The following is a 22666-nucleotide window of genomic DNA, read 5'->3' as shown; positions in this document are numbered from 1 at the left end:
GGAGATACGAGGTCCACGTTAGTATCAGCAGTCATTATACTGGTGCGTTGTTAATGTAAGTGTTTTATATACTGTAGTAACTGAACGTTGTGCGCAGTCAGTTTACTGCGGGACAGTGCTGTTCTAAACACTGTAGAAGGGAACCATCTAGCCACTTTTCTGTGCTTTGATTTCTGGGAGTTAGTGTCTAGAAATCTGTCTGGATACAATTTAGCAAATCCAGACTCCGTTTACAAACTGGTTTGACGTAATTTAGATTCTAAAAGTGGATATTGCGCTCTGTATTTCTTCAACTTGTAATAAGAGGTGACTCTTCCTTGCTCTGTGTTATGAAAAATGCTGTGATCCTGCTAGGAATGCTAGAGCTAAAAAATATAACTAAGCTCTGAAATCAGAATATATCAAGGCAGATGACTGTGCTGGTGCTAACTGTAATTGTGGGGGACTAGAACATAACTTCTGTAAAATCCTTCAAGATCTGTGGCAAACAAAAGTTAAAATACTTGGGGTTTTGTTTGCAGTTTATTTTGTGGAGTGCACTGAGCTTAGATTGGGTGCTGGTGATGCTATCTGTGCCGGAGAAGGCTTCCACCTTGGAACTGGTAACTGCAGAGAGCACTGACATGCCCTTGCTTTATACCTAACTTCAAAGTTACTAACCAGTACCTTTATTGGCCCATTTCCAGAAACAGCAGATTTGCTAAAATGAATGGTCTTTTACTGGTAAGCATTTTTTAAAACAGATAGTCAATGTTGTTTTGTACTAGTTGAGGGTATTGGAAGGGAGAATAGCTTATATGTGCTCCCATTTGTAGCTATAGAAAAAACAGTATTCATCCATTTATCTGTTCTCTGAACCCTACCTTTTATCTGTGAGGCACATAACTTCTATTTTGAGTTTGGCCACTGAGAATATTGTGGTCGATGGTTTAAACTGTGGGGAAAAATGCCTAGGAAAGAAAGTGTCATGTAGCAAAACTGTAAGCTACACAAAACTATAAGCTATACAGTGTGGATATTTTGATTCCTGTTTACATCCCTCTTCAGAGGTGCTGTAGCATTGTTGCCCTCACTTGGGCCAGATGAGGCATGCACCTCATGAAACTACTTGTTCTGCTCCCCTTGCTGTTGTTGGCATATGAGCATTCCGGTCTTCCACATGATTGTGCCTAGCGGCGTAATGGAGCTCTGCTCTTTGAAACAATACTGCAGGAAAAATGTCAGGTAGTAAAAGCACTTATATGTATTTCAAACAAGCTTTGAAGTCTTAAGATTGAAAGGCAGTCTTTTTTTTCTTGTTTCATAGCTCTTGAAGTAAAAGAGAATGTTGTGGTTTAACCCTGGTGGGCAGCTCAGCCCCACACAGCTACTCCCTCACTCCCCTGCAGTGGGAGAGGGGAGAGAATCAGAAGGACAAAAGTGGGTTGAGATAAAGGTGTTTAATAGGGAAACCAAAAGCTGTGCACACCAGCAAAGCAAAACAAGGAATTCATTCACTACTTGCCATGGGCAGGCAGGTGTTCAGCCATCTCCAAGAAAGCAGGACTCCATCACATGTAATAGTTACTTGGGAAGACAAACGCCATCACTCCGAATGTCCCCCCCTTCCCTTCTTCTTCCCCAGCTTTATATACTGAGCATGAAGTCATATGGTATGGAATAGCCCTTTGGCCAGTTGGGGTCCGCTGTCCCAGCTGTGTCCCCTCCCAGCTCCTTGTGCACCCCCAGCCTACTTGCTGGTGGGGCTGCATGAGAAACAAAAGGCCTGGATACTGTGTAAGCACTGCTCAGCAATAGCTAAAATACAGGTGTGTTATCATCACTGTTTTGGTCACAAATCCAAAACATAGCCCCATACTAGAAGAAAATACTTACTATGATAGTAAGTATAGAAGTATAGGTAGAAGTGATATATAGAAGTGATAGTATAGAAGATACTTACTATGAAGAAAATTAACTCAATCCCAGCCAAAACCAGTACAGAGAATAATTCTTAACAAGCAGAAGCTGAAGACAGGAGAACTTGCAGATCTGTTTGGTTTTGGGGGGTTTTTTTGCTTTTGTGTACGCTTCCTTACAAACAATATTGTAACATATCTAGCTCTTAGAAGCATTGCCTTTTATGCAGTAACTATATTTTAACAGTGTTTGTGTAATTCTACAAAGAACCTTTATAGCAGTATATACTCTCTGTGTGCTGCAAATCCAGACTCCTGTGGGAGCTGAAGATCTATGTTCTTAGAATCATGGAAATGTTGATTATTCTCTGGCCATGTGTACCAAGCTGAGAAGCAATGAAACATGAGTATTTGGGATGGGTACTTCATTTTACTGGTTCTCATGACTGCCTGCTAATCATAGTAGTTGGTGTCTGTCTGTTCATTTGGAACAGCGCTTCCACTCTAATGGTACATCAAAACCTATGGAGTGTTTGATAAATCTCAGTAATGAAGAATGAAGACTTAATATCTGTATAGGATCAATGGAATGACATCTGAATCCCAGAAGGATGCAGAGGTCATATGCCTACCAGACCACCACAGGGCAGCATAACTTAGGAGTTATAAAACGACACTGAAGAGAACCAGACAACTCAAGTAGCCTGGGCTTTCTCTTTGGGAAAATGTGTGAGATGCAGTTTCTGTGAATTCACGTCAGATGCAGACTTCTGTCAGAAACCAGATACGTGGACTGAAAATGTCAAGAGTTTTTAGGCATCATCTGGAACCAACCTCAGGCTCCAGTTGCTGTTCTGCTAGTCTTTGCATCTGGATTATGAGAGGCAGCCCAACTGTTTTCTGGATCTGGCATTGTTTTCAAAACCCACGTTTTCCAGATCATGCTTGAAGCAAAGCATAAATCGAATAAAGAAGTAACTTGAATTTAATAAAGAACTGTAGTTGTTTTTGTTTTTTTTTTTTACAGTGAATAGCAGAAGTTCACTAAAAGTTTGGCTCATATTCTTAAGATGGGTATGTTTGCATGAAGTACAAAACAAGTATTTGAATTACAAAAGCAGCATGCATATGCAGTTTTGTCCAGACAGTGGTGTTCCACACTCTAAAAAGTAACTGCAGCAGCCTTTTCTTGTCTTACAAACACAGTTCAAAAGTTCCATCATGAAACAGATGAGTCAATTTCAGGTCCTACAGATTCTGTTTAAATACAAGGTGGCATTTCAAGGCACCTTCTTAGCTACATAAATGTACATCTGTCACTACCCAGGGCACTACCGGTAATGTTGTGCCTTCTGTCATTCTACTCAAAGCTAGCAAACCCTCCCCTATTTCTTTTCCTGAAGTTAGTAGCTTTTGTATACTTATGTAAACATCTGACAAAGAGATAAGGGCAATGTTATGTGATGAAACTAATGTCCACATCTTGCCTTCCTTTCAGTGCACCAAAGAAGTGCTCTGTTAGTATTCAGCACTAATGTTGGATATAATTAAGTAATTTATTGAGCTTGTCTTTGTTCTCAGATATGTTGTTTCACGAGCTAGTAAAAATAATGTTGCAAGATCATAGGCATTCATGGGTTAACTCTGTGATATTTGTTAGGAAAACAGGATGTTTGGAGGTTTTAATGAGGATTGGTTTATATATCTGTGTTCTACCAATTTTGGTGAACTGATCATAATAAAATCCCTGTGACAACAGCAGGAGAGCTCATCATAGCATTGAGGCTGGAGGAAAAGCAGATACGTTTCTTTACTTGTCCCTTCCAAGTTAGGAATTGTTAGCAAGTAATTACACCCTCTACCTGGATTGGCATGTATTGATAGTATACATGAACAGCCTTGTTACTGTCAATTAGGAGTTAAACTGATTCTAAACTGTGCGGTAATAAGGGTTTAGTTTGGGCAGTAAACAACTTCAAAACTTGATCTGCCCCTGATTTTAAAGAAGAAAAAACCCCAACCCTACACACAGAAGTGACACTCATTCTGGAAATTCATGGTGAATTCAACACTAAGCTCCATTAAAAACACCTCTCTGTTCTCAGGTCATCCATCTGTAATTGGTCCTTCCTGATTTCCAAAACTATATAGTTGTGATTCAGCGATGGTAGTCAGCCTATTGCAGTTAATCAAATATAACTTTCTAGATGTTGTATATTGAGGAGAACCTCAGATTCTGTGTACTCAGTCCTTAAAAATGGCAAACATCCCATTTGAAGAATGTCTGATAGCACACTACTAAAATATGGGGTTTTTCTTTCATATATAACAGCTCTGCTGAGAGGAAGGTGCTAGGTGCTTTCTGCATTAGATGTAAATCACTTTTTAAGAGCCATTTCTTAAGAGTGCAGGAGCAGGCAACTCCAAAGTGTCGGAAGTCAAGCATGCAGGGCAGAAGGCCAGCTGGACTGAACAGGCATCTTCTTCTAGAAATTAAGTGGAAAAGGAAAGTGTATGGACGTTGGAAGCAGGGGCAGGTGACACAGGAGGACTACAGAGATACTGTTCGCCTCTGTAGGGAGAAAATTCGTGTGGCCAAAGCTTGGTTAGAGTTCAAGCTGGCCAGCACTGTGAAAGACAACAAAAAGGGCTTTTTAAAATATGTTAACAGCAAAAGGAGGATCAGAGGTAACATTGGTCAGTTGCTTGATGTGGTCAGTCACCTCACAAATAAGGATGCAGACAAAGCGGAGACATTTAATCCTGGGGTAATCCTGGTTATATGTACAAACTGGGGGACAAGAGGCTGGAGAGCAGCCCCGCAGAAAGAGATCTGGAGGTTTGGGTCGATGGCAAGTTGAATATGAGTCAACAGTGTGCCCTGGCAGCCAAAAGGGCGACCCGTGTCCTGGGGTGCATCAAGCACATCATAGCTAGCCAGTTGAGGGAGGTGACTGTCCCACTCTATGGTACACTGGTGCGGCCCCACCTCAAGTACTGTGTGCAGTTCTGGGCACCTCAGTATAAGGAGGACATCAGACTATTAGAGTGTGTCCAGAGGAGGGTGACCAAGATGGTGAAAGGTCTTGAGGACAAGACTTGGGATGAGCAGCTGAGGTCACTTGGCTTGTTCAGCTTGGAGAAGAGAAGGCTGAGGGGTGACCTCATCACAGCCTGCAACTTCCTCACGGGGGGCAGCAGAGGGGGAGGTGCTGATCTCCTCTCTGGTGACCAGCGATAGGACACAAGGAGATGGAATGAAGCTGCATCAGGAGAAGTTCAGAATGGGCATTAGGAAAAGGTTCTTCACGGAGAGCGTGGTCAGTCACTGGAACAGGCTCCCCAGGGAAGTGGTCACAGCACCAAGCCTGTCAGAGTTCAAGGAGTGTCTGGATGATGCTCTTAGTCATATGGTTTAGTTTTAGGTAGTCCTATGAGGAGCAGGGAGTTGGACTCAATGATCCTTATGGGTTTCTTCCAACTTGAGATATTCTATGATTCTAATTCTCTCATTTGGGAAGAGAATGAGAGAAGAGAATGGGCCAACCAGCTAGAGGGCTGCTTTGCAGAAAAGGACCTGGAGGTCCTGGTTTGCCTGGTATGCTGTTGTGGCAAAGGAGGCTAATGGTATCCTGGGCTACACTAGGAGGAGTGTCGCCAGCAAGGCCAGGATGGTGATCCTTCCCCTGTCCTCAGCACTGGTGAGGCCGCACCAGGAGTAGTGTGTCCAGTTTTGGGCTCCCCAGCACCAGGAGTAGTGTGTCCTGTTTTGGGCTCCCCAGCACGAGAGAGATGTGGAGGTACTGGAGCAAAAGGGCAGTAAGATAATTAAGGGACTGGAGCATCTCTCATATGAGGAAAGGCTGAGAGATATTTTACAAATATCTAAAGGGAGAGTGTAAAGAAGACAGAGCCAGGCTTTTTTCAGTGTGTCTAGTGACAGAACTAGAGGCAGTGTGCACAAACTGAAACACAGGAAGTTCTGACTACACAAAAAGGAAACAATTTTGACTGTGAGGATAACCAAGCTCTGGCACAGGTTGCCCAGAGAGGTGATGGAATCTCCTTCCTTTGAGATCTTCAAAAGCTGCCTGGGCATGGTCCTGGGCAAGCAGCTCTAGGTGACCCTTTTTGAGCAGGGGGACTGGGCAAGGTGATGTCCAGAGGTCCCTTCCAACCTCAACCATTCTGTGATTTTCTACTGACTAAAAAGTAATGACCCAGTGCTCAAAGATGATGCTTTATCTCTCGAGGCACCTTTACCTTGCAACAGAGAAAATGTCTTTAAATTTATGACAATGAAGCTGAAAAACGTCAAAGAACGATACATTCTTGGAGAAGCAATCACTAGGGTTCTCATATGCTACATAGCCTATGCAGGTAGCATTTAGCAGTAGCCATTGGGCTGCAATTCTGGTTTTGCTTCTCATTACGTTGCTTCATGTTAACCTCTACAAAATGAGGATGATACAGGAGGACATGGACTTTTGCTTTGCTCGAGGGAGTATGAGATATCTTCTTTTTTGCTATATCAAATAGTGTTGTATGTGGGTCTTTCATTCTGAATATTGTTTTGACTCCTACTCAGGTTTTTACTGGACTAAGATCTGCAATAGGTGTTGCATCTTGTGGTTCAGGAAATACGAGGTTTGTCAGTGTGAATTCTTTACAGCTTTTGTTAGTGCAGTAGAAATGTTCACTGTACATAGTTACGCAAAATATTAATTTTTATGATACACATTAGAGTTTGTGTTCCTTGTAGTCTTTAGTTGGTAGCTATTACGGATTATTTTACAAGTGTTTTTACTAAGTTTTTGTAAATTTTTAATAATCTTGGCGTCTTTTAAGTAGGGGAAATCTGCATAAACATGAAATAGTTCCATGATGGGAGGAAGGAAGAGGATGGAAAGGTAGTGTGAGCTTACATAGAAAAAGTAGTAGTTGTATCTCACTCTAGTTAATATCACTGTAGTTAATGTGCTCTTAATATTTGTTGGAATCTCTACTGCGGTTTGTGGAACTTCTCATAATGGTATTTGTTTGAGGTTTTTCTTCCTCTCCTCCCCTTCATTTAACTCTTCCTCAAAAATAGGAGATTCTGGTGTCTGGGGCTTGAAAAAGAATTTTGCTTTGTTGGAACTCTTGGAACGGTTGCAGAATGGACCTGCTGGGCAGTGTGGGACAGCAGAAGAAGCCATTGGTCTATCTGGAGAGGTACTGAGTTTTAAAAAAAGCAAAAAGTTTGTTACATTTACTTAAACTTATCTCTAGATAGAAAAAAAAAAAGAAAATAAGTTCTTTGCCAAATGTAATTTCACTAATAATGCTGTTGTTTTCTTTCAGTATCTAGTATTAAGGCTTCAGTTAATTGCTTTATAATTAAATGCTAATCTGTACTGACTAAAGCAGAAAATAAAAAGGTATGGCCAAGCATGTATGTTCTTTTCCCCCTTTTTAGGCTTTTAAGATTTTTAGAAAAGGTTACTCATTTGGATACTTTAGTTACAGTGATTTAAGGACAGTTTTCTAAAACTTCTTAGAAACTCTTCCTAAGGACTTCAACTCTTCTTCTTGAGTAGTTGCCTTTTCTAGTAATTTGATATCACTACATCATGTGATAGTACTTCATTATGAAAACTAGCTGCTTTAATCATTTCAGTATTAACAACTGGTATGCAAAAACTATAATGCAATGCCATTCTAGGAATAGATAACTGTCCTAAGTGCCTATTTGTTCCTTGTTTTTTTTGTCTGTCTGTAACTTTGCAATTCTTTGTTCTGTAACGACTGCTTTGGAGGAGATGACTGGAGCCTAAATTGTTTTATCCTCCAAACCTTCACAACTTCCACTGAAGTTTGGATTTATTAAATCACTGAACATCTCTAGAATAATTTATTGGAGTTGACTGTAAAGGAAACTGACTTTTATTTTTTTAAAATGTATTGATAACTTAAAATCAAGTCTTCAAAGTAGTCCAAATATTTGTTAGTGTGTAACTTTCAAAGAAAGTCTGTTTTCAGGCTTATGTTGGTGGCAGGTCTTCTGATTTTCCTCAGTTATTGGAATTAAATGTTAACAACTTCAGTTTTGTCTTTCTTTTGTTGTTAGAGTATAATTCGTTGCGACGAAGATGAAGCCCATGTTGCATCTGTATATTGCACTGTTTGTGCCACTCACCTGTGCGCAGACTGTTCCCAGCTTACTCACTCTACAAAGACACTAGCGAAACACAGGCGTGTACCTCTTGCTGATAAGCCTCATGAGAAGACCATGTGCTCCCAACACCAAGTGCATGCTATTGAGTTTGTTTGTTTAGAAGAGGGCTGTCAGGCGAGTCCTCTTATGTGTTGTGTCTGCAAAGAATACGGGAAGCATCAAGGCCATAAGGTACTGCTAATAATCCGTTTCTAGTCATGCCATGGGGTGGCTTGCATAAATATTTATCCAATTAAAGTACAAAAGATTATCAAGAAAGGAGGGTAGATTCTTGATATGTCTTTGTAGAAGTAGCTTCATACTGTTTCATTTTCCCTTCATTTCAGATAACTGCCATGGTAAAATTACAAGAAAAAACCCATTATTTCTAAGACCACAAGTTATTTATATATTAAGATGGACAGTCCCTTCCTCTGATGCTTTTCTGAACTTCTCACAACATTGAGTCACCAGTTGTGAAAGTTGTTTTCATCATGTAAACACTAGGCTCATCCAACCTGATGCAGTCTAACCACCCTTCTTTTTTTATAATTGGTTATGGTAAACAGGCAAATTTGTATTTTTACTTGTGTAATTGCTAGATGCCTATCTTAGTCTCTGCATAATCTGTAACTCCTGATTGCATTTTAAATTGCAAGATGGTTTTAAATTCTTACTTGCCTTTCCTATATATCTCTCTATATATACACACACACACACACATATACATATGCATATATATATATATTTAAAAAATACGTAGTAAAATAGAAAAGATTATTAGGGAAGATATTTATGATTGGTCTTTGATATGTTGCTTTTAATTAATAGCATTCTGTCTTGGAACCAGAAGCAAACCAGATTCGTGCATCCATTTTAGACATGGCCCACTGTATAAGAACTTTCACAGAAGAAATCTCAGATTATTCCAGAAAACTAGTTGGAATTGTTCAGCATATAGAAGGAGGAGAACAAATAGTTGAAGACGGAGTTGGAATGGCCCATACTGAACACGTATGCTTTTTTTTTTCCCCACGTGCACAGAATATTTGCTATTTGTAATAGCCAAGATAAGGAATTTCTTTGAAAATTGTACATAGTTTTTTTATAAGACAAGACCTTAAGTTCTTGTCTCTACCAAGTTGGTATTGAGGCTTAAGACAGCAGATAGATGGGAACTTGTAGTCTGTTACAATGTTTTTAAGCTACATGAAAATAGGAAGGCAGTAGGGAAAGCTGTATAACTCCTAGTACAGTACTGAAGTACTATGACAGATTGCATCTGTTCTCAGGTGCTGCGATACTATTGAGGCTTTTTTCCTTTGTAATTTTTAGTAAGGTGTGTATACATACAAATAAACTACTTGATTATTGGAGTAACTTCTTGGAGGATCTTGGTCTTAGTGCTGATAAGACTTTCTGTATAACTGGGACTTGAACTGTGATGTAGCCAAGCAGACGTGAGCATAAGTTAGAACTGGAATAAAATGAAAAATGTACTTCTGGAATCAACTGGTGTCCTTAATCCTCTGGATCTCCTGACTGCAACATTGTAGGTACCAGGGACTGCAGAGAACGCTCGCTCATGTGTCCGCGCCTATTTTTCTGATCTTCATGAAACCCTTTGTCGTCAGGAGGAAATGGCTCTTAGTGTTGTTGATGCTCATGTGAGAGAGAAGTTGATTTGGCTTAGGCAACAGCAAGAAGACATGACCATCCTCTTGTCACAGGTTTCAACAGCTTGCCTTCATTGTGAAAAGACTTTACAACAGGTAGGTTGGCAAGTGAGCTGTAACATATTGGCAAGATATGTGGAACTGCAAATTAAGTCTAGGCTACAAACGAAAAGGTTAGATGGTGCTCAGCATTTTTATTTCCTTTACAATGTTAAAACAATAATGATATAACATGAGATTGAAGTATTCATTACAAGGGGGTATTAGGCAAGGATAATCAGTACAAAAGCATCAAGTCCTCCAGTTGCTGGAAATCCTGTGGCCTGATTCTCTTGTCAGGAATAATTTCTGGTTATTTGTGAGGTTAGTGGCAAGGAGAGATGAAACTGAAGCAAAAAACCTGCAAGATTTATGGGAATGATTTTTACAGTTGCAGTTACCAGTATAGGTGTTTGAAGATAGTTGTCATATGAGGCTGGTAGGAAAAAATGTTTTAGGACTAAATAACTTTCAGTAGCACTTGTAATATGGGTAATTCAACATATTAAATGTGTGAAGAAAGTGTCTATATGAGAGTATCTGGTTGGTCCATTATTCACTTAGTTTAGTGATGGTAAGAAGTAAATAGTATATGTAGTGAACAGTAAACTGAGTGTGAGAAATTACTTCATTAATGTGTTCTTTGTACTTTTTTTAAAATTTGTTTAGAGCTAGAGCTAAAAGTAAGATGTACTTTTAGTTATGCAAGTGTTCCCATCATTAATGGGTGGATACTAATCTTTTTGTTAAGTGTGTTCTTGTATGCTGCAAAGCAGCTGCTCTATTCCAGCTGCTGGAATGATATATGAATGATATAAATATTCTTTATATATTATATTACTGTCTGTTATGATCTATATTCTTATGCCTACAGGACTACGAGAGGTCAAAGAAAAAGTTTTTTTAAAACTGCAGAACTATTTAGTATCTATTAGTATTAAGGAAGAATGACAAGGCCTTCACATTTGTGTTGCAATTTTAAAGAAACCTATTTTGTAAATGTGAATTTCTTTAACTAGAGTATTTCAGATGCTTTATTTTCAGCCATCATATTTACATTGTGTCTGGTTATTTTAAGTAAGTTACTAAAGGAAAGGCATGCCTTTATTTTCTTTGTTCAGGATGACTGCAGAGTAGTGTTGGCCAAACAGGAAATTACAAGATTGCTAGAGACATTACAGAAACAGCAGCAGCAGTTTACAGAACTTGCAGATCACGTACAGCTGGATGCTAGCATACCTGTCACTTTTACAAAGGTATTCCTAATCTCATGAAAGTACAGCTATCCACTTTATGAAGTCCCAAAAGTAATTTAAAAGAAAGCAGGAATAATATACGTTTATTATGATGCTGTATTTGTTGCAGCAAATTTAGGCAGTTCGGTATCAGTTAGAGCCACAGTGTCTTATCATATGATGAGTGCCATCTAGTATTTGAGCAATAAAACCACTGTGCTGTTATAATTAGTGTGAGAAACATTCGTTTGAGATTGACTACATCAGTAGCTTTGTTTGAACACTAGCTGCTTTCTTTTAAATATGTAAGATAGTATTTATGAATTCTAGAAACATCTTTGGAAACATCCCTGATTTGTTGTACATTCAACTCAGAGCAGGAATGTACTCTTGGTTTTTCCATGTGTTTTTGGCTTTTTCATGAGGACAGCATAACTTCTGCAGAATGTTTATTATTTTATTTCCTGAAAATTGCACACCTACCTATTTTTAAATGCAATAATGCTGTTATAACTTCCAGTTTATAATATTAAAAATAATGTATTTCTTTCAATTTGTTAAATGATAATTTGTCTCATAGTTGCTTTGTATTCACAGATAGTTTAGACACAGTTAATCTTCTAAGTAGTTTTTTTTAATTGCTTTAATATCATTTCAATACCACCTATCCTTTGAAAGGGATGAAATTATTTGGAGTTTGATAATGGTGATACTTTTCATGTAGGAGAGTAAACAAGTTTGAAACTCTAAAGAACAAGAAGTACTTTCATTTATGGGTTTTTTTGGTTCTGAATGGGTGAAAGAGGAATAGGATCTATTGCTGCTGAGGTGAAATTGAGGATTTAACTGTTGCTATTGAAGCTTTTACGATAAGGAAATGGATGCTTCCATGGGGATTCTGTCCCAGTTCTTGTTGATGTCAGAAATTCAATTTCTTCCAAATAATTTGTTTTGTAACTTCAGTGTATTTGAATTTCCATGTAATAACTGCTTTGTCAGATCAATAAATACAACATTTTCACTTCTGCTCCTCCCTTCCCTGTTCAGCAGAGACCAGAGTTAGTAGGGTCAGGGAGAGCTCTTCTGCAAACCCCCATTGTTCCATGAATGAAGCAGCATTCACATTTCACAAATTATGAATTGCATTCTGTGTATTCAGAGTTGATTGACGCTGCCATCTCACAGGGCTGAGTCAGAGGGGCATTTTGGATGTCTGGTTTTGCCTTTAGGAGCTGTTAATCTGACTCGGAAAATTGTGACTGTGAATTTCTGAGCATTTGGAAGGAGAATGGTTGCAGCCAGCTAAGCTGTAATAGGAGATCTGAAATAAGTCTTGGCTTGGGGGACCCAGAAGTCTTCCAGTGTCTCTCTACACCTCAGCTTTCTTTAGAAAGAAATGGGGCTCCTATTGTTTTTTCTCCTGTGACAAATTGGTATTTTTATGAAAACTTCTGAAGCTTAGTTTCTGAATTTCAAAGGTGCCAAAGCAAATGTCGTTTTTCACAAAAACAACAGCAGCCATGAAAAAGTAAGGTGAAAATTATTTCTTCGCTCTCACTTTTTATGTTTCCTCACTTCTGACAAAGTTTAAAGCTCTCTTCTATGCAATGTTTTTTTAGAATACTGTCATGCTGATGGCCACTGTTGTGACTTGTAGTGAGGCTTGTTGTACCTGAAAGGTCTGTGCCTGGCAACAGATTTCAGACAGAAATAAAATCTTCAGATCAAAAACTGTAAACTGTTATTATATCACTGAAACGATCTTTCTCAGGAACTCTCATGTGCTGAAGGCTGCATCCATTATAAAACTAAAAAAGCATTTCAAACAGTACCAGATCAGAGGAACATTCCGTATCCAGTGAAGGTTGTGGAGATTTAAGGAGGGGAGGGAGAAGTCCTTTTTGCTATTGAAAGTGAGTGGGCTTTATCCACATTTTTTGTTTCACCGATGACAAGAAAAACATGGATAGTGCTGTTTCCTCCTCCTAAACCATCAAGGGAAATGCCACATATAAAGCTCTGAAAGGAGGATTTGGAGAATTCCGGGGCAAGATGCTGAAAATTTTTCAAGAAATACGTTCGTATATAATAATTTTTTCCCGCATGTTGTTAATATATTGCTTCCAGTGGATCCTTCTTTACCAATGTATTTATGAGGACATTGACCAAATAAGGTTGAGGTGTCTTCATGTACTTAGCTTGTTGGCAAGGAAATGGGTCCTCACCCAGGAATGTGGTCCTTATTTGAAGAGAGGGAGTGATGTTTTGTCCTGGTCGAATGAGAGCAGTGGCTGCAGAGTGTTATATACAGGAATAGCAATTGGTCATCCTAAATATTTGTGTGTACATACTGCAGAGAGGGAAAATTATTAAGAAAACAGTACCTGAGATAGTAAAGAGCACTTACCCGTCAATGTTGAAGGAAGTATGGGAAACTGCTAACTGTTACCAACACCAAGGGTACTAAAGACAATAGTAGTCTGTCAGAGGAAAAGCACTTAATGCTGTCTTTAAACCTATATACAGCTTTTGTCATGTCAACAAATTTCTTAACAAAGGACAAGGACGAAAAAACAAGAGATCACTGTTGTTGTGTGGGTTTTTCTTTTGCACTTTCTGTGCTGAGATTTAAGAAAACATCAAGTTTTACTTGAACAGAAGTCACAGGTTACCTGTTTTTAAGTATTCTATCAAGTTATGCACCTGCCAGAAATGCAGACACAAAGGGGTTTTCCTGGCCAGATTTTTTTAAATAACGTTTTTGATTGAAGGTGCTGATATCGTTGATGCAGAGATATTTTTTTTCCTCTGTCAGTTTCTAGCTGTGATCATCAATAGTCAATTATTTCTGACTTGTATTACAGGTGCTATACATTGTTTTCTGAGTAGGATCTTTTCTTGCAAGGTTCTTCCCGAAGTGACAGAACTACTCACACAAAAAGTGGAAATTTGATGTCCGTCACAGATTGCATTTTGATTCCTTCTGGGAGAGTACAAACATACTGAGAACAACCTGTTTTCACTCTAAACTTTACAGAAACCAAACTGCAACAGGATGGCTGAATTCGACAGAATCATTCATCTCCCCCACTTCCCTGATGCTTTCAGTTGCACAGGCCAGCACTGCCTCTGCCCTCCAGCCATGGAGGCTATAGAGGTGACTGGTGCTTCTGGTGGAGCCCTGAGAGCATGGCCAGGCTGGCTCACTGTCAGCAAGCTGTGGCTATAGCCAGGGTGCTGCCTCCAGCAAGAAACCTATAAACTTAACAGCTCTATCCAGAGCTGCCTCTTTTCCTTCCTCCTTCCTTTCAGGCACAAAGAACTGGGGACATTCATCCCCAGAAATTTTAGACGAAATCAGAACTGAGGCTTGAGTGTGAAAAAGGTGCTGGAGGCATGGCATTTTTTACTCTTCAGTGCCTTGTGCATACTTCTTTGTGTTCTTTCTCTTTGCCTGCACCTTTCCTGCTGACATGCTTGTCAAGAATCTGCCCACAGGTTTTTCTTCTCTGGAAGGAGATAACCCTTTCCTTTAACATGCTGTGTTGCAATGTTGTCACTGAATTTAGCAACTTCAGCTCTGAATCCAAAAATCTAGAACTTAGAGGAAATTTATTAAAAAGCAAATAAGTCTCAATGTTTTATTTTCCAAATCTCAAATATTCAGTTAGTCTTTTGGTTTTGGAGCATCTGCCTTGTGTAGTATCAAAGCTGTAGCGCTAAAACTGCTCAGTGTGTACAAGTTTATTTCACAGACTCAAATAAAGTCATTTTTTGGTAACAAATAATTAGCCTGTGGAGTTCTGTGCCAAGGATCTTCTGGGCCCTAAATGTCTGTGGTTTCAAGAAGCAGACAGACAGATTCATAGATTAATAATACGTCAAGATCTGTTAGTTGCAGAAACCTCACTGTTGGCTCAGTAAGTCCATGAGCTGCAAGCTGTTAGACATGGGGACGATATTTAGAGGAGTTACCACTATGTGCTTTCCCTGTTCCTTACTTTCACATATATCCATCTTTACCTAGTTTCAGACAACATGCTAGATTAGATGGACCTTTGATCTGACTCTTACACTTAACATCATGATGTTGCTGACCTTTGCATTGTGGTATTTGCATAATTTTTTTTTTTTTTTTTTTTTAGAAAGCAGTTTCTTGAAGTGTTTTTACTTTCTTCACAGATTGCAATAGCATACGGTCATTGAATTAACCTGTATCAATTATTCTGGCAGTATCCTACTTCATCTGTGACGGGGGAGAATGGAGGTGCATGTCATGATGACATATATCCAGCTATACAATGAATCCTCTGTGTGTACATATATCTATCTCAAGTCACATGATGTAGCTGTTTATATATCCAGTCACACTGCTGCATGTTGGTCTTGCACCAGGAGAGGTTGTAGCATTTGTGCACTCAAATAGCATTTCTAATGCAAGAAGAAATAAAAAGCTGTGTGAGGTAGACACAGGTTTTTGTGTATTGCTTGCCCAGCACAGTGCTGTCTGGATTTTGCAAGAAAACAAATGTATTGCCACATAGTTCTGATGATTGAAACTCTGGTGTTTCATCAAGATACCATTTCTAAGTACTTCAAAATATGTTTCAGGGATACATAGTAATCTTAGAGTATGTTGTTTATTTTGCAATTTATGGTTTCCTGCTTTATATTAGTAATACCACTTGATCGCGTTGTTATTGTCAGCTCGTTCAATACTCATGGTAGCTTGGTCTAAACTACAAATAGGAAGTTGATTCTCTTTCCTTGCCTCCAAGCAAGACTTGGGGTTTTTTTGTTTGGTTTTCTTCACTATTTCAGTTTACTGCTTAATGCTAATAATGTTGCTGTTGTAATGTGGTAAAGGACTGGAAGTGGCTTGAGGTGAAGAGGCATAACTATGGAGCCTCCAGCAAGGAAATAGTTCTGTAGGTGGGGGCATTAATAATGTGACAAAACTTAGTGGAAAAACTACAAAACCAACAGAGAGTTCTCTGGTCAGAGAATTCTAACTAATTGCTACAAACAACTCCTTGTGTGGTTTGAGCCAAGAATTATGGAAGAATTTGAAATTTTATCAAGTACAGACGTACTAGCATGAGATTGGCTATCTTTCTAAAAGGCATATGATAACTCAGGCAGAAGTTACAGGTTCACAACAGAGATTATTGGATATTTTCATTTGTATTATTGCTGGAGGTGATTGGTGATTGTGCCTTGTATTTTTGGAGTCTATCCATTTAATCACTTTACAAATAGTGACAAGATAAGTATCTTAAACATAAGGGGTTTCTAATTTGAATTTCCTAAACTTGCTCTTGTTTTGTGTATGCTGTTTGTTTCAGGACAACAGGGTACATATTGGACCAAAAATGGAAATTCGGGTTGTCACTCTAGGATTAGATGGAGCTGGCAAAACAACTATTTTGTTTAAGTTAAAGCAAGATGAATTCATGCAGCCAATTCCAACAATAGGTTAGTAGCAACAATTTAAATGTAAAGATTTTTCTGAATGTTTGACTTGTCTGTAGAATTTGGTTATTTTATATTCATACAGAACAAGACTATAAAACTTTAATATTTTTATTGTAGGTTTTAATGTTGAAACAGTAGAATACAAGAATTTGAAGTTTACTATTTGGGATGTAGGAGGGAAGCACAAATTGAGGCCCTTGTGGAAACATTATTATCTCAATACACAAGGTGAGAGTAATACAACTTTTAAACTGTATTTTGTCTTCTAGCTTGTATTTCAGAGCCAAAAAGATCATTAATACAAATAATTTATAACTATAGAAAATTATTCATCTAATGCAAAGTACAGCTGCTAGATTCATGAGCTAAGAAATTTTAATCCAGTTGGTCATAGTGTCTGCTGCATGATAAAGGTGCATTCTCCATAAATCCATCATACAGTTCACGGAGCCAAACAAAATTAGAATCTCTGTTAAACTGATTTTAGCTGACAACAGACAAGGTGCAGCGTTCCAAAGTTTGCATAGTGAGAAGTAGTACTTGCCAGGTATGAAATTTAAATAGCACTTGAAATGAAAATACTCAGCCTTTAGGAGCCTTTAGTTGGCAACTTAAAAGATTCTGCAGAGTTCTGTAACTTCTGACTTGGTATTGCAGTGTAATATCTGGTCATAGACTAGATTACTGATTCTGAAAAAATTGATCTAAATGGTGCCCACTTAGAAATTCATGCTGTCCTTCTGTAAATCCTCCATGGTCATTTTCCAATTTAGAAAGGGGTTCGTCTTCATTAATTAATTCAGAATTATCTGAAATACTTAGGAATAACAAACATCAGTTTATGTGCTGCACTTTGTGCATTATTTCAGCCTGCATTGCAAACTTTAACATTTTAAATTGTTCACTTTTCAAACTTTTAAAAATTGTATCTTGGGATTTCTGTTGTCCTCTTAAAACTTACCATGTAAACACCAGTAGCATGGAATCATGTCTGCCTTGAAGAATTTTATGTTGGAGAGAAAGTCTAAGCAGTTAGCCTGGTGCATACCTGCAGTAAGTTTTGTTTAGTTTTGGTGTTGGGGGTTTTTTCATTGCAAAAACCATGAGTTTAAATTCTGTCCTCTAGCTGTGCCTCCCTGACCCTCCAGTCTTTCTGGCATCTTGGTTACTCTCTGTAGTGGATAGTAAAATCTACTGCTGCTGTCGGGTCCATGGCAATCTTCTCTGGATTGTGTAGTCTGTAGCTGAAGGAAGCTGTGCCGATTTGGCTGAACCTGTAGATTTTACAGCCAATTGAAGGGAAACTGGAACAGTCGTGTGGGAGTTGATTGAGTATAAATGAATCAAGAAATGGTTTAAACTGAGATACTCAATCCACACATAGTAAATCTGGTTTTAGACCTAAGTAATTAAAATATCACAGCCTCTGTGTTAGACTAGGCAAAAAACTTCAGACTTTTTTTCCCTGTTTTAGGATGAATTCTAGATTTTTGTCAAAAGTATAGAGGTATGTAAGGCATTTCTCAGTCCTCCTGGATTTGAAATTGAAGTTACACACTGCTGAGAAACTTCACATAGAAGACTGCTGGAAAAAAAGAATTGTGTAAGTTGAAAGCTAATTTTACAGAGTTTATATTTGAATGTGTGTAAAACATTTCTCTCTTTCTTTCATAGCGGTGGTGTTTGTTGTTGATAGCAGTCACAGAGACAGGGTCAGTGAAGCACACAGTGAACTTGCAAAATTATTAACAGAGAAGGAATTGCGGGATGCCTTGCTCTTGATCTTTGCTAATAAACAGGTACTTGTGATTTTTTTTCACTGTGTTACTTTTTTCCTCAGTTGTGTATCAGATTCCAACTTTATGAACCCTCTGCTACGGGTAGGGAATGGTAATACGGAAAGCATAAAATGTAGATGTTTTCCTTCTGTTTAATGCTGGTAAAATAAGTGATGCTAGAGTGCTTAGTAGATTCAACCACCAGTTTTTGTTTCATGGTAACAAGTAGTAAATGCGTAACTTGTATTTGGCTTTTGTGTTTGAAAAGCTTTTAAGCAATCTGTAGCTTCAGTCTAAGCCATCAGTTAAAAATAAAATGCTTCAAACATAATACAGAAGAATAATTGAGTCTTTGTATCTGATTCTGTTGCAGGATGTAGCAGGTGCGCTTTCAGTGGAAGAAATCACAGAACTGCTGAGTCTCCACAAACTCTGCTGTGGCCGTAGCTGGTATATTCAGGGTTGCGATGCCCGAAGTGGTACAGGACTTTATGAAGGATTGGACTGGCTTTCGAGGCAGTTAGTGGCTGCTGGTGTCCTGGATGTTGCTTAATTTTACAGCAGCTGCAATTCAAGGTTGTAGTTTACTGTTTTGTTTTGTTTGCACGATTTAGGATGTTGTAGCCAGGTCTGCTGTCTGAAGAGGGGACTTTATTTGACTTGGTGGTTACAGCAAAAATATAAGCCTTTATCCTAGATTGGGTAATTGGTTCAGTAAACTTATTCTGTTACAGTGTTTTTGAAACTTGATACATTTACAAGTAATGGAACAGGCTGGTTGCAAGGGTGCCTTGAAATTCTTTTTGGTGAAATTAGGCTGTTACAATTTAAAATTCTTCCCTGATAAAATATGCATTGGAGTTCATCTAATAATTATAACAAGGTTACAGTAGTTAATTGGTGTCAGAAAAATTTTGAGTGGTTTAGAAATACTTTCCCAGGAAACTATTCCAAAATCCATCTCAAGTTATTAGAATAGCCAGCTCTGTGTATTAGTCAGAAATAAATGGTGCTACTCTTTAGTATCTAAAGAATGCATTCATCTAAAGGTGGCATTGAAAATGACATGCCAATACACCACCAAAATAAAATGTTTCCCCCGTTACTTATTAGCTTCCCTGTTTGTTACCAGAAGGCAGCATAACTAGGCAAAGAGAACTGAGAATGGGGAACAGTGTTGCAGGGCTCAGGGGCTGTGGTGGTGTTTAGCTAGTCGTTTTCTAGTTGGGGGAGGAGGGGGTTAGTTGGATTTTTTGTTAATTGTACACGTGCTAAATTATTTACGGACAGACTATAGTGATATTGAGGCAAAAGTGTTTTGTGCATACTTGAGGACATAATCTGCCTTTAGAGATTAAGCTTATTCCTCAAGAAGTCAAATGAAGTTTAAAAAAAAAAACTTCTTAAAGAAGTAGGGTGGTGTAATGTCAATCCAGCTATGTACTCTTATGTAGAAGTCATGCTTCCAGATTAAGGTAGTGGCCTTAAAATATTAAATAACTCAAGGTAAAAGCAGTCTACACTAATTATAACTTTTACTTAGAAGAGCAGATGGTAAAATGTGATATAAAACTTTTATAATTAGATTTTCAATTCTTACTGTATCTTCCACATGGAACTGTCACCGATGCCTCTATTTTCAAAGATTACTCATTCACAAACCCATGAAATATGGGTGTAGTGCTGTTTAAATTTAGAGAAGGTTGCAAAGACTTAGTGCTGTCTCTTTTTCCGCTGCACATGCAACTCTGCTAACAATTTTATCTGTCTAGTATGCGCACCAGAATCTTCTGCCCTCCTCTTTAAGCGCACGGCCATTGCCAACTGAAGAAGCCATGCCATGGACCTCTTCATGTCGGTAGAGGAGCTACGAACAGCATGGCCCAATAGATCAAGACTTGCATACCATCACTTTTCTTACTGGAGTAGAGGTGAATTGGGAGAACCAGACAGTGGAATTGAGCAGGGTTGTTTCACAGATGGGTAGATATTTTTGCCACACTGAAAAGCATGTTTACCTGTGAGAGCTCTGAACCTCACCTGGCAAAGAAAATGTAGCCCATTATCTGTGGCTATGGCTTTTATTGTAACATTATCAATTTTATGATGTTTTCCCACTACATACCTTAGGTAAAACCAAGAATGTATAAACAAATAATTTAGTACATTTGCACTTTTCATCAAAAGGAAGCAGTTAAGGTAACTACTTCCTCATAATGACACTTATTTGTAGTTTTCTCATTACTTAAATTTCATGTAAATGGTGTTAAATGCAGCTTCAGTAAGATTCAGTAAGTCTAATGACTTGAATAGTAGCTGAAAGAACACTAAGCTTTAAAGTAGTTAAATGTTTGTGAAATGGGCTTCAATGCCTACATATGTACATAGGTACTGAGAAAGGGGTATTTATGCTTTCATCAGACAACCTGATAAATTTGGAAATAGTTTACAACGGAGTGAAAGGTGTTTTCTTGCACCTACCAAACTAAAAATTGTTCATCCTTCCCAGCCTGTAACTTCTTGCACAATAGACAGTTAGCTGCTCTGACTTGAGCATCTGCTTAGTCCATACTGCAGAGCAGTCCCAGACCTAGTTAGGGCTGACTCTTCCTTCTTAGCTCTTTTTAAAATATGAACAATTTCTGCTAAGCATCATAGATTATACCTTTTCCTGGAATATTTTTAACAGAGAAGACACGCGTTCTTTAGAAAAATCCTGATTCTGTAATTTTATTTTAGCTGTTTTATGCTTCAGTTATACATGCCTCTCAGTATAGTTCTACTTCAAAATGTTCAAGGTGACCAGTTTGGATTTTTTGTAACATTACATTTGAGGGCAGAGAAAAAATTCTCTCTCGTGCCTATTTTTGAGTACAAAGGATTGCTTGTGACACATGGAATGCTACCATAAAAGTGTTTTTAAATTGAATATATTTAAGATGACTTGAAGTAACTGTGAAAGTGTTGCATTTGTCTGTGAACTCTTCAGTGTAAACAGGTACACTAAGAGGTTTATTTGTATTATAAATTAATACCACATATAAACTGCTTCAGTTATAAATTTAAGCTTGTTTCACCGGTTTTACTGAACTTTAGTTTTTAGTGTACTGACTTACACAATATGTAATTGGAATATTTCCTCAACTAGAACTCACTCAAGCATTACTAACTCTGAGGATTATTTGAAAAGACTGAGTAACTTTTCATAGGATTTTGACTTAATTGTGAAATTGAGTAAATATAACATCCAGTAACTGTGTTGTGGCTTTCTTTAAAGAATCTCAGCTCAAAAATAGTATTTCTAGGCTCACTGAAAAATAATGTTTTATCACTCTATGGTCTTAGTGTATGCTACCTTCAAATTTATTGTGGACTATGTGGTACATGAGGGTTTTATTCTGAGATAGTTCTTATTCTCAGCTGTTGGAGTAGGTGTGGCTGTTATGTAAAAATTTATTGAAAAGAAAGGGCTGTTTTAGTGGAAACAGTTCATGAGCTGCTGCAATTGAATTGCCCAGAAAATTAATTCTTTTCAATAAAAGTATCTAAAACTTTGCAAATGAATTTTAATAAACTTGCCTTTTTTTTTGTTACGGTCATCTCAGAGGAGACGTGCTACATTTAACTTACTGTAGAATTTTTCTTATTGATCCCTGAAGATATCCCCTTTATCTCACTGAAGATAAGCTTCCTAGTGGTAGCAGCTTTTGAGGGACTGAATTGGATTAGCATGCATCACTTCTCATTTCATGAATTATGCCACCGGACCTGTAAACTCCTGTCTTGTATGAGTGCAGTGGTGTTATGTGAACATAAACAGCTGAAGTTAATGTTACTGTATTTAGAACAGACTTAACTATCCAACACAGTAGCAGTATCTATCTACATAGGACTGTATCTAGCTACAGGTTCACAACAGCTTGAGAAGTTGTCTAAGCTTTCACTGAAGACTGCATCAGAAACATCTGATGTAAGCTTAGTTTAAAACACATGATGGCAAGCATCTCAACTAAGTATTTCAGTAGAAGTAGTAATGTTTGGGTAAAAATGAAGCCAGAAACAGACTCCCTAGGCTAAAATAATGAGAAAGCAAACATTGAAAGAAAAAAATATTATTGGCAATGCCGAACAAGTTGCACAGGACTTTATACACTGGCATTCCAAGAGTTGATCAAGTCCAAGAGTTGGACACAGAAGACACACACAACCATTTTTAAAGGACAGAGGTAGATTACATACTTTGTCATAGCAAACAGTATCATAACTTCATCTAATTTTTGATGCATGTACATATGATTGAAGAGTTTATGCAGCTTAGGATTTCTGACCTTTTCCTCTGTGAAGGATTTCAATACTGTGAAAAGGATTA

General features: G+C 38.1%; 1 protein-coding gene across 4 annotated transcripts in view; it reads left to right on the top strand.

Annotated features, from left to right (window-relative positions):
• The window catches only part of TRIM23 (tripartite motif containing 23), a 28401-nt gene extending 6323 nt beyond the window's left edge, over positions 1-22078 (top strand). The window contains exons 3-12 of one of the 4 annotated variants that reach the window (XM_072860847.1): positions 6991-7112; positions 8008-8286; positions 8926-9108; positions 9651-9866; positions 10931-11065; positions 16390-16519; positions 16637-16747; positions 18194-18318; positions 18671-18873; positions 20070-22076. In XM_072860847.1, coding sequence (XP_072716948.1) covers positions 6991-7112; positions 8008-8286; positions 8926-9108; positions 9651-9866; positions 10931-11065; positions 16390-16519; positions 16637-16747; positions 18194-18318; positions 18671-18850 — 1481 coding nt within the window. In that variant the 3' untranslated portion in view covers positions 18851-18873; positions 20070-22076. Of the gene's footprint in view, positions 1-6990; positions 7113-8007; positions 8287-8925; positions 9109-9650; positions 9867-10930; positions 11066-16389; positions 16520-16636; positions 16748-17993; positions 18320-18670 lie in introns of those variants that run through there. The other 3 variants (XR_012042388.1, XR_012042389.1, XM_072860846.1) reach the window with 3 other exon arrangements.
• The last annotated feature ends 588 nt before the right edge of the window (positions 22079-22666 follow it).

Source organism: Ciconia boyciana, chromosome 4 (assembly GCF_034638445.1).
Source record: "Ciconia boyciana chromosome 4, ASM3463844v1, whole genome shotgun sequence".
Classification (NCBI taxonomy): Eukaryota; Metazoa; Chordata; class Aves; order Ciconiiformes; family Ciconiidae; genus Ciconia; species Ciconia boyciana.
Note: the sequence above shows the minus strand (reverse complement) of the source record. Positions and strands in the feature narration are given on the sequence as shown.